The 12,459-nt window shown below is 39.2% G+C and overlaps 1 protein-coding gene across 3 annotated transcripts in view; it reads right to left on the bottom strand.

Moving 5' to 3' along the window:
- Nucleotides 1-9,024: 9,024 nt before the first annotated feature.
- The window catches only part of POLR1B (RNA polymerase I subunit B), a 35,888-nt gene continuing 32,453 nt past the window's right edge, over nucleotides 9,025-12,459 (bottom strand). For all 3 annotated transcript variants that reach the window (XM_004388857.3, XM_023742813.1, XM_004388858.2), the window contains one exon: nucleotides 9,025-12,120. In XM_004388857.3, the coding sequence (XP_004388914.1) occupies nucleotides 11,238-12,120 (883 nt within the window). In that variant the 3' untranslated portion in view covers nucleotides 9,025-11,237. The remainder of the gene's footprint in view (nucleotides 12,121-12,459) is intronic.

The following is a 12,459-nucleotide window of genomic DNA, read 5'->3' as shown; positions in this document are numbered from 1 at the left end:
ACATGTAATCTTCTCTTTAAGTAGAATTTTTGTTTGTGTTCTTCCAGTGCTTCATATATTGGGATATATCATTGGATCTTGTATATACTACTTTCATTTGAGTAGATCTACTTATTTGTGTTCATCAACACTCCATTCATAGGATACAAAACATCATTCAGTGTTGTGTGTGGCAGTTTATTTCAGTATACATTCATTTCTGTTCTGTCAGCAGTCCATTCATAGAAAAATAACCTTTTATTCAGTCCTGTTTCTAGATCTTTCCTTTAAATAGGTGCATTTGCTTATATTCTACCAACACTCTAATAACATATATTTGTGTTCACAAACCACTAAGGGACAAAACACATATCCCTCAGTCTTCTTAGGTAAAGTTATTGTTGTTAAACCAACACTCAACGCATAGAGGTAAGTAACCTATCGTTCAGTCTTTTCTTTGAGAAAATATATTCATTTACGTTCTAGTGATACTTTAGAAAGTCATAATATATATTGTGTATAGGTCTTTCCTTTCATAGACACCTTTTATTTTAAGGTACATTCATTTATGTTTACAGACTCTTCATTTGTAGAGACATATATAGCACCCCATTCATAGAGCTCTATAGCATATAACCGAATCGTGTATAGCATTTTCCTCATAATGCAGAGATACATGTGCCAATCATTTATTCAATCTTGTATACAGATATTCCCTTTGGGAAGTTATATTTTGTTTTATACAAACATTCCATTCAGAGAGATATATTTCATATCATTCTATGTTGAGTATAGCTCTTTTCTTTCATTAGATACATTTCTTTGTTCTGTTACAGAAATAAATAACATAGAATTCAATCTTGAATATGCATTTCCTTTGAGTAGATATATTTTGTGTTTTAGCAGTCATCCACTCAGAGACCTATCTAACATACCATTCAGTTTTCTTTATCACTCTTCTCTTTCAATAAATACATTATTTTTGTTCTACCAACACATGATTTCTAGAGACATATCAATCTTTTGTACAGTTCATTTTTACGAGGAGATACATTGATTTGTGTGCTACCCATAGTCTGTCATTTCTTTTTTTTTAATTTAGATGAAGGTTTATAGAGCAAATTAGTTTCTCATTAAGCAATACACATATTGTTTTGTGACATTGGTTGCCAATCTCACGACATGTCAACACTCCCCCCTTCTCTACCAGCTTTCTTGTCCCCTCTTGCCTTCTCGTCCTTGCCCCCCTGGGCTAGTGTGCCCATTTAGTCTTGTTTTGTTTTATGGGCCTGTCTAATCTTTGGCTAAAAGGTGAACCTCAGGAGTGACTTCAGGACTGAGTTATAAGAGAGTCTGGGGGCCATACTTGGGTTTTCTTCAGTCTCTGTCAGACCAGTAAGTCTGGTCTTTTTTTTATGAGTTAAAATTTTGTTCTACATTTTCTCCAGCTCTGTCTGGGACCCTCTATTGTGATCCCTGTCAGAGAAGTCGGTGGTGGTAGCCAGGCACTATCTAGTTGTGCTGGACTCAGTCTGGTGGAGGCTGTGGTAGTTGTGGTCCATTAGTCCTTTGGACTAATCTTTCCCTTGTGTCTTTGGTTTTCTTCATTCTCCCTTGCTCCAGACGGGATGGGACCAGTGGAGTATCTTAGATGGCTGCTTACAAGCTTTTAAGACCCCAGACACTGCTCACCAATGTAGGATGTTGAACATTTTCTTTATAAACTGTTACGCTAATTGAGCTAGATGTTCCCCTTCCCCGGAACCATGGTCCCCAGCCCTCAGCTCAGTAATTCGATCCCTCAGGGAGTTTGGATGTGTCTATGAATCTTCTATGATTTTGCCTTGGACAAGTTGTGCTGACTTCCCCAGTATTGTGTACTGTCTTACCCTTCACCAAAGTTATACTTATCTATTGTCTAGTTAGTGTTTTTCATCGCCACCCTTCCCCTCCCAAGTAACCATCAAAGATTGTTCCTTTCTGTGTGTAAACCTTTTCAGGAGTTTTTATAATAGTGGTTAATAGTGGTCTCATACAGTTTTGTCCTTTTGTGATTGACTTATTTCACTCAGCTTGATGCCCTCCAGATTCATCCATGTTGTGAGATGTTTCACAGATTCATTGTTGTTCTTTATCGTTGCATAATACTCCATTGTGTGTATGTACCATAGTTTATCCATTCATCTGTTGATAGGCACTTAGGTTGTTTCCATCTTTTTGCTATTGTGAATAATGCTGCAATGAACATGGGTGTGCTTACGTCTATTCTTGTGATGGCTCTTATTTCTCTAGGATATATTCCTAGGAGTGGGATTGCTGGATCATATGGTATTTCTATGTTTTTAAGGAAGCACCATATTGTTTTCCAAAATGATTGTGCCATTTTGCATTCCCACCAGTCGTGCATAAGAGTTCCAGTCTCCCTGCAGCCTCTCCAACATGTGTTATTTTCTGTTGTTTTTTTTTTTCATTCGTGCCAGTAATGTTGGGATGAGATGGTATCTCATTGTAGTTTTGATTTGCATTTCTCTAATGGCTAGTGATTGCACGAATTTCCTCATGTGCCACAGTCTGTCATTTCTATAGATCAAGGGTTGGTAAATTATAGCCCTGCGCCAAATCTAGTTTTTATAAATAAAGTTTTGTGGAACACAGCCACACTCACTTAGCCTATTATATATGGCTGATTTGGCACATCTGAGTAACAAAGAGCATCTGGTCTGCAAAGCTGAACATATTCATTATCTAACCCTTTACAGAAAAAGTTTGCTGATCCTTGCTGTAGACACATAAAATATTCAATTTGATGTATAGCATGATCCGTTCAATAGATAAAATTGTGTGTGTGTTCTACCAAAACTGTCATAGAGATACATAAAATAAATAACGTTATACACAGCACTTCGCTTTAGTTTATGTTCTAGCGACAATCCAGTCATAGAGATACTTAATAAATTATTCAATCTTGAGTATAGCTTTTTTTTTTTTTAATGTACATTCCTTTGTGTTTTTCCACTCATCCATTCTTTGAGATACATATCATTCAGTTTTGGATGTAGCTCCTCCTTTTCGTTAGATATAAATTCATTTGTGTTCTAAAAACACCTCATCCTGTTTTAGAAATGGAACTCAGCTTGAGGGGAAGAGAGATTCAGAGTGCTGGGCTCACTTCTTTGTCCCATTTTTCTGGACCGGCTCTACAGTTCCTCACTGTATTAGTACCTCTTTGACATCTTGAAACTGATTTTGAAAAATATTTTGCCCAGCTTTTCTAATTCTGTGTGGAATTGGCTCAGAATAGTCTCATCTGCCCTTACCAAAAGGAGCCCTGGTGGCGCAGTTGGTTAAGTGCTTGGCTGCGGTGATGGTTAAGGTTGAGTGTCAGCCTGGCTGGGCAGTGGTTCTCAGTGGTTTGGCAGTTATGTAATGATGTCGTTTGGCATTTATGTAATGATGTAATTTGGAAGTTACGTAATGATGCAGTCATCCTCCATGATGTGATCTGATGTGATCAGCCAATGAGTTGTAAGGGGCGTTTCCTCTGGGGTGTGGCCTGCATCCAGTATATATGAATGTTCTGGCAAAGCTTGCTGGCTTTTGCTTGCTCTGCATCCTGCATCTGGGTCATCATCATCTGACATCCAGTTCTTGGGACTGGAGCCAGCAGCCTGCCGTATTGCCTGCCATTCTTGGCATTCATCAGTCTCAGCAGCCTGTGAGCCAGTGGCATGCTGTCTGACCTACCAATCTTGGGCTCGTCAGCCCCTGCAGCTACATGAGTCAGGAAAAGCCTCCATCCTGACCCATGGACTTGGGACTTACTAGCCTCTACAACTGCATGAGCCATTTCCTTGAGATAAATCTCTCTCTCTCTCTCTCTCTGTATATATATATATATATACATATGCTTCACTGATTTAGCTTTTCTAGAGAACTCAGCCTAAGACAGCTGCTAACCAGAAGGCTAACAGTTTGAACCCACCAGCTGCTTCGCAGTCTGCTTCTGTAAAGATTACAGCCTTGGAAACCCCATGGGGCAGTTCTACTGTGTCCCGTAGGGTCACTCTGAGTTGGAAACCAACTCCACAGTGGTGGGTTTGGTTTAAGGAAGAGGGAAGCTCCACAAGGCAGCAGGAAAAGAGGCAACAGGTTTGTTTTTTTTTGTTTGGCCCTTACCAGAGGTGGAATCATCTGTATAATTTTCTTCTCCCATTTTGTTTCTAACTTTTCACTTGCTTTGATTTCCTCACAAGTTATTTCCTCCTTGAGATCTTAAATCATGTGCAAAATTTCTGATGTCTGATACACTGGGGGATGTCTGCTGTCTTTTCAGCTCACCTATCCCTGCTTCTATTAATGTGTTCCATATTGATTCTTTTCTCATTACTGTTCATCTCTGACAAGGGTCAAATCTTCCTTGAAGGGTAGCATGAGAACACTCCCTCGCCATGTCTGATATTTCCTTTGTGGGGAAATATGCCCCCATATTTCTGACATTTCAAATTATGTAGCTCACAGCAAAGCCTCAAAGACACAGGGTCTGTTTGAATTTCACTTTCTTTTCCCTGTGTCACTTTGGAAGTCTACTTCACATGGGTGTTCCGGTGCCAGAAACCAAATGGCATGTCAATTTTCTCAACCTTTTTTTAAAATTTTTTATTATAACCCTTCTCCCCCCAACCAAGGAGCCTTTTTAGACATTTTTACTTAATTGCTCTGCCAATGCGATTTTTGATACCAGAGATACTGAATAACTGTATGTCTATCTGTGTTTTATACATAAAAAGAGTAAGATTTTTTTGCCCCTCCAAAAAGCAATTTCTGTTCCATTGAGGGCACTATCACCCCCGTTGAGAATGCATGCGCTAAAGGGAAATATTAACTTCTCCTTTGACCAGTCTGTGCCTCTAGATATAGTTGCTCTAATCAAGGGACTGTAGTGAGGCAAGTATCAGCACTTTTCAGCATCTTTCTGATTTCAGACCAGATTTCACAAATATTCGGCAGTATGCTTGATGTCTGGCTGTTTAATCAAATATAAATAGAGAGAAGACTGGATTTTATTAATAAGATTTGAAGGCTTGTGAAATAGAAATACCTCTATTGTTGTGGATTGAATTATGTCCCCAAAAAATGTGTTGTAAATCCTAACCTCTATGCCTGCGATTGGAGCCCTGGTGGCACAGTGGTTAAGAGCTTGGCTGCTAACCAAAAGGTCGGCAGTTCGAATCCACTAGCCGTTCTTATGGGGCAGTTCTACTCTGTCCTGTAGGGTCACTATGAGTCATAATCAACTCAATGGCTTGGTTTGGGTTTATGGCTGTGGTTATAATTCCATTTGGGAATGAGTTGTCTTTGTTATGTTAATGAGGCAGGATTTGTGTAGGGTGTATCTGGAGTCAATCTCTGAGATAAACAAGAGATTAAATGCAAGCAAACAAGCTGAGATGGGAGAAGAGAGATGTTAAACCACTTGAAGCTCTTCCAGGAGCAGAAGCTCAAAAAGACAAGGACCTTCCTCCAGAAAGAAAGCCTTCCTCTACAGCCAGTGCCCTGAATTCATACCTCTAGCCTCCTAAACTGTGAGATAATAAATTTGTTTGTTAAAGCCACCCACTTGTGGCATTTCTGTTATAGCAGCACTAGATATCTAAGATATCTATCATTGAGAATTTTATCATCTTTTTAAATTATGATTCTGATAGTGTCTTTGCCAGTCCTCCTTTATCTTAGCCATTTCCCTTTTTGTCCCAACCAGTCACATTTTTTTACTGTCCATCTCTCTGAATCTTATCATCTTATCGAAGAATCCAGAAGATTTCAGGAACCTGAGAAAACTATATACTCTCCAGACTTCTAGAAATTCTTTCTTTTTGTTCTTCAGTATTTCTGTATAATCTGTGTTAGAAAAGATAGTGGTGGTGGAGGGGGATGTAAAACCACACACGCCAACAGCAAAGCTCTGAATAGATTGTCCTCAGAATGAGTGAACTGGTGGAGAGCAGTGACCTGAGGGTATTTTGTTCCAGATCAGAACACACACAACCAAAATGCCCTCCAGTTGTATACTGAGGAAAAAAAATTTTAATTTCTGCCAGTATGTTATCCAATATATCTCCAATTTTTTAATAAGTTCTTCACACAAAAATAATTCTCAGTAAGCACTATACTTAGTGCTTATGTTGTTTTGATTAACATGTTTTAGGGAATTAAATTTCTTAAAATGTACTACTCTGCTATTCATTCAATGAGATTTTCATTCTCATCTAAAACATTAAAAACAAAACAACAACAAAAACCCTACAGGGCACATTTGCTGCTGCTTCCAGCCATGGAGGGATAAAAGGGGCTGAGTTACTCTCCTGATAGAAACTAAAAATCTGGACAAAATTGGAGACAGCAGATTTCAGACACTGGAAAATGAACAGCACCGCACAGTGATCCGTGAGAGAAAGGAAACAGGTGAGGCGAGACTTACTGATGAGCCAGCTTATGTATGAAGTTTCCAGGCCACAGCACAGGGAGCAGCAAGAACAGCCTGGTGGTCTCCCTGCGTTGAGGCAAAGTTGGACACTTGGGAGGCCACAGCAGCTAGAATCTACAAGACAGGGTACTGGAGAGTAAAGGGCTGCATAGAAAGAACTGCAGAGATCTGTGGAGGGTGCCCCTTGTCTTCACCCCACAGTGTACCTGTGAACAAACTGAGCTCATAATCTGTGCTCCCACCTGCCTTAGTGGAAAAACCTCAGAATACACTGGGCATTGGGCAAAGTACTTATAGGTATTGCCTCTGCAGTGAGGCAAATTAGCCCACATGGATGCTCTGGTCTCACCTAAGAAAGCTTAAAGACACTGCAGGGAACACTGAAGCAAGTCCTTCAGGTTGAAAGAAGATGGTACTAGGTGGAAAGTCAGTTCTCTGTTGTTAGCCGACGTTGAGTCAGCCCCCAAATCATGGCACCCCCACGCACAATGGAACAAAATGAAATGCTGCCTGGTTCAGCACCATCCTTATGATTGGTTGTGGATCAGACTGTTGAAATCCATAAGGTTTTGATGGGGAAGGAAGAGTGTCTTCAATAAATGGTGTTGGAAAATCTGTATTTCCATATGCAGAAAAATCAAACAGGATCCATGCCTCACACCATACATAAAAACAAATATAAAATGGATTAAGGACCTAAACGTGCAAACTAAAACCATAAAATTCTTAGAAGAAAATGCAGGGGCAAAACTGTCTGGTCTAGCTTTTAACAGTGCATTATCTAATATAACAAAAGCACAGACAGCAAAAGACAAAATAAATCAATGGGACTTCATAAAAATTAAAAATTTTTATTAATCAAAAGACTTTACCAAAAAAGTGGATAAGCTACCGATTGGGAGAACATCTTCGGACACCACATCCAGTAAGAATCTAATAGCCAAAATAGATATAAAACTTTGACACCTTAATAACAAAAAGACAAATAACCCAATCATAAAATGGGCAAAGAACTTGAATAGGCATTTCACCAAAGAGGTCATTCAAATGGCCACCAAATGCAAAAAAGATACCCAACATGATTAGTCATCAGAGAGATGCAAATCAAAACTATGAGATACCATTTCACTCCCACTAGGATGGCTAAGATAAAAACAAACGAACAAACAAAACAGAAAATAACAAATGTTGTTGATGATGGGGGGGAAATTGGAGCCCTTATCCCTTGCTGATGGGAATGCAAAATGGTACAGCTGTTCTGGAAAGCAGTGTGGCAGTTCCTCAAAAAACTAAAACTACCGTTATGACCCAGCGATTCCACTCCTAGGTATATACCCAAAAGACTTCAAATTAGAGCCTTGAACAGAGACTTGTACACCAGTGTTCATTGCAGCACTATTCACAATAGCCAAAAGGTGGAAACAACCTAAATGCTCATCGGCAGATGAATGGATGAACAAAACGTGGCACAAACATAAAATGGAATACTACTTAGCCAGTAGGAGAAATGAAGTCTTGATACATGCTCAGCATGGATGGAGCTTGAAGACATTATGCTGAATGAAATAAGTCAATCACAAAAGGACAAATATCGTATGACTTCTTCACTTACATAAAAGGACAAGAAAAGGTAACATAGAGACCAAAGTTTATTAGTGGTTACCAGGGGTGGAAGGGAGGGAGAAAGGGGGGTTAATGGTGATGGAAAAATCGCATTAAGGGTAGGGTTGCATGGCCAATTTAAGTGCCGTCAATAAGTTGTGCACCTGTAAAAAGTTATATTGGCAAAAGTTGTGTGGTAGATATATTTACAACAACAAAAAAGCAGCTGCTGAGGCTGCTTATGTATAACCTAAAACCTCACGGGATCTGGTTCCTTGGTTTGGCAGTTTAGAGTCATGGTTTCACGGAACATCCCTATCTCTTAGTTTGTTGCGTAGTGTCTGGGGGTCTTAAAAGCTTGCAAGTGGCCATCCAAGGCTTGACAATTGGTCTCTATTTGCCTAGAGCAACAGAGGAAGAATAGCCAGGAATAGGAGCTGAGTGCCTCCATGAACTGTCACTTTTACTTTGAGACCAGAAGAACTGGATGGTGCCCAGCTACCATTACTGAACATTTTGATCAAAGAGACCTAGAAGGATCCTGAGAAAGAGGGGGAAAATGCAGAACAGAATTTCAAAATCTCATGGACTCCAGGCTCTGGAGCCATGGAGGCTGGATGAATCCCTGCAACTATTGCCCTGAGATAATCTTTAATCCTTACACCAAAAACATCCCGAATTCTTAAAACCAAACAACAGTTTAACTAGCAAAAAATGTCTGCCCTCAGCATTATGCTCTTTTAAGAGCTATAATATATAGGATCAAAGTGACAACAGCAACTTGAAAGATTAGATGGGAACCTCGGGGGCAGTGAGTTTATGCTAATGGGAGAGGAACAACTCAGAAAAGGATATACAGATAGCAAATAAGCGCATGAAAAGATGTTCATCACTGGCCATTAAGAGGAAATGCAAATGAAAACTACCCGAGATATCACTACACATCTATCTGAATGGCTAAAATAAAAATACAATAGCAAATGCTGGTGAGGGTGTGGTGGAGAAACTGGATCACTGTACACCATGGTGAGAATGTAAAATTGTACAGCCACTGTAGACAATAGTTTGGCAGTTTCTTGTAAAATGAAACACGCAACTACCAATCACCCAGCAGTTGCCCTCATGGGCATTTATCCCAGAGAAATGAAAACTTAGATGTTCACACAAAGGCCTGTATACAGGTATTCATAGCAGCTTTATTGGGAACCACCACAAACTGGAAACCACCAAAACGTCCTTCAATGGGTGGTTAGATAAACTGTAATATGTTTATACTGTGAAATACTATGTAGCAATAAAAAGGAACAAACTATTGATACACACAAGAACATGGATGGATCTCAAGAGAATTATGTTGAGGTAAAAAGGCCAACCTCAAAAGGTCCCATATTATGATTCCATTTATATAATATTCTTAAAATATCAAACTTAAGAGATAGTAAACAAATTAGAAATTGTAGGGGTTATACGGGGAATAGGAGTGGCAGTGGCTATAAAGGGATAGCCCTACAGAGCCCTGTGGTGATGGAACAGTTCTGTACCTTGATTATGTTGGTGGTTACATTGCTCTGTATGTGATAAAAACGAATAGTACACACATGTATGTAAAACTGATGAAAAATAAGCTATGTGGATTGTCCCAATGTCAGTTTCCTAGCTATGAACTTGCAGTTCAAAATAAAATGTGCAAAAAAAAAAAAAAAAACAACCCAATATACCACCAGCCACTTTTAACACTGCTGAAAAAGAAATGGAGCTGAGACATAACAATAAACCTCAGCTATGGGACTGTGAGGTGGACAGAGAACAGAATAGGGTGAGAGAGTCTACAGTTGGGGTTCTACTGATGGTAGGAGAAAGTATCATCCAATAGATCAAAAAGTATTTTTTCAACCTATTTCATGAAGCAAAGCCAGCATATATCTTGAATAGATAGATATTTCCCAGTCTAGCTTTTTATAATCAGTGACAGATTACCTAAACCGGACTCAAGGATTATCTTAGGGAAATGTTTAACATCAAAAACCATCTTGTTCTTGTACATGTGTACACAAAGTTATACAACAGTGTACGTAACAGTGTTAACACTGCTTATAATAGTTTAATAAAAAGGCATAACCCAAATATCCATCAACAGGGTACTGGCGTATGTATCACAGTACATCCATACAATAAAATACTGTACACGCACATATATTAGAAAAGCAATTAAACAGAAGCACTCTACAAACTGATATGAAAGCAGCTCAATACAAATTATGCAGGAAAAAGCCAAGTGTAGAACAGACTATAAAATAGCCTGGATATGAAAAAAAAGAAAAAATATCTTCATAAATTTTTAATATTCATTACATGTTGAAATGACATTATATTAAAATTATTTTCCCATTTTTACTCTAATGTGACTACAAGAAAATAAGAAATCGCACATATAGCTTGCATTATACTTCTACTTGACCACTCTGCTCTAGATGGGCAAATAAACATTTGATAGTCATGAACTGTTGAAGCAGGGTCTAGGGAACCAGAGGATAGGACTGGTTGGAAAGGAGACTTTTCCCTGTATATTCTTCTATATATCAATACATCGTTTTAAAAGAAGATAATTGTGGCGTTCTTTAAACAAATACATTAATTTTTTAAAAATAATAACAAAGGTTCATTTCTCCCCCCTCCCCCCACATACAGTTTAGTGACATCGATTACATTCTTTGAGTTGTACAATTATTCATTTGATTTTGAATTCCCAGGCATCAGCATTGTTGTTAGTTGTCGTCGAGTCAGTTCCAACTCATGGCGAACCCACTGTGCAGAGCAGAACTGCTCCATAGGGTTTTCAAGGTTGTGCACTTTTGGAAGCAGATCTCCAGGCCTATCTTCCGAGGTGACTCTGTGTAGGTTTGAACTGCCAGCCTTTCAGCTAGTAGTTTAACTGTTTGTGCCACTCAGGAATTCCTTTGAACAAATATATTGAAAACGAGCTTTAGTAGTTACACCAGAGAGACTAGAAGCTGCCAGGTCGGCTGAACTGTCAGTTGCCAGGTCTTGATTGAGAGTTTTAACATCCCTGAAGAAACTCAAAGAGTAACCTAAATTCTGGTATCTTCACAAAATTAAACTTACATTTTATTTTAATCTGATACATCTCCTAAACCAAAAGGCCAACATCAAGTTAAACAACATCCAGTTTCACTCTGATGTTCATTGCTGCCAGTTCTGCTACAAAATACCGAAAAACGTAAGGCACAGAAACAGTGTCGATAGTGTCACTGCGATTACAAAGTACACAGTTGTACTTTCTGTTGCGCATGGCAGACCAGGAAGGGGGTGGCTTCTCCAGCAGTGGCGAGAGTAAACTACCACACTTGACGCACACGTGCGCTACTGAACGGTCAGAGCAGTTGAAGAGGCGGTCATGAAGGAGAAAAGATGTACCGTGGGCTAAAAGAGCATCTCGCTCCATCTCCCCAAAACGGATTCCACCCTGGAGGTTTCTTCCCCCAATAGGCTGGTTAGTGACTTTGTCTCTGGCTCCTGTGGTTCTAACTTGAAACTTGTCGGAGACCATGTGGCGTAGGCGTTGATAATAAACCACACCTATGAAAATGTCTGCTTTCAGTTCTAGCCCACTGATGCCACTATATAATCTCTCGGTGCCATAGAAGTTGTAGCCAGCAGCCTTTAACATCTCACCAAAGTATTCTAAGGCAGAGTTCTCCTCTGAAAAGATGAAGGGTGTGGCATCATGGCAGAGACCGTGCAAAGCTGCAGACTTCCCTGCCATACTCTCAATTAACATGCCAATGGTCATGCGGGATGGAAAACCATGAGGATTGAACAGAATGTCTGGGACCATCCCACTCTCAGTAAAAGGCATGTCCTCAACTGGCCACAACCTGCTCAAAATGCCCTTTTGCCCATGTCGACTGGCGAATTTATCTCCAATAGTTGGATTTCGAGGGACTCTCATGGTGATGCAGACACACTTGAATTTTCCACTTCCAGTGTCATTACTACATACTTTGATGTTATCTACAACACAATTTTCTTTACTCCTAGGAAAAAATAAATCGTATAAAAAGTCAAACCATTTGTTTAAACTTACAGAGATACTTAAGTTTTGCTGAAAGAATATTAGAAGCACAGGCATCTGAAAAACTATTATGAAGATATATTATTGAAACCAATTTCATTGTAAAATAAAGTAAAATAGAAATTTATTTTTAATACCAGACATAATGAACTCAACATTTTAGCTAGGAAGTATTCCTAACATGGATGAGAAAGATGGCCAAGTCTGAACAATCTATTTAAAATAAATCACAGATAACGCTCCTAAATTTTAACAGACAACAAGAGAAGTTCGAAAAACAAAGGCAGTACAATAGATACAA

This window comes from Trichechus manatus, unplaced genomic scaffold (genome assembly GCF_000243295.1).
Source record: "Trichechus manatus latirostris isolate Lorelei unplaced genomic scaffold, TriManLat1.0 scaffold00219, whole genome shotgun sequence".
Taxonomy (NCBI): Eukaryota; Metazoa; Chordata; class Mammalia; order Sirenia; family Trichechidae; genus Trichechus; species Trichechus manatus.
The sequence above is the reverse complement of the archived record's forward strand: the minus strand, read 5'-3'. Positions and strand labels throughout refer to the sequence as shown.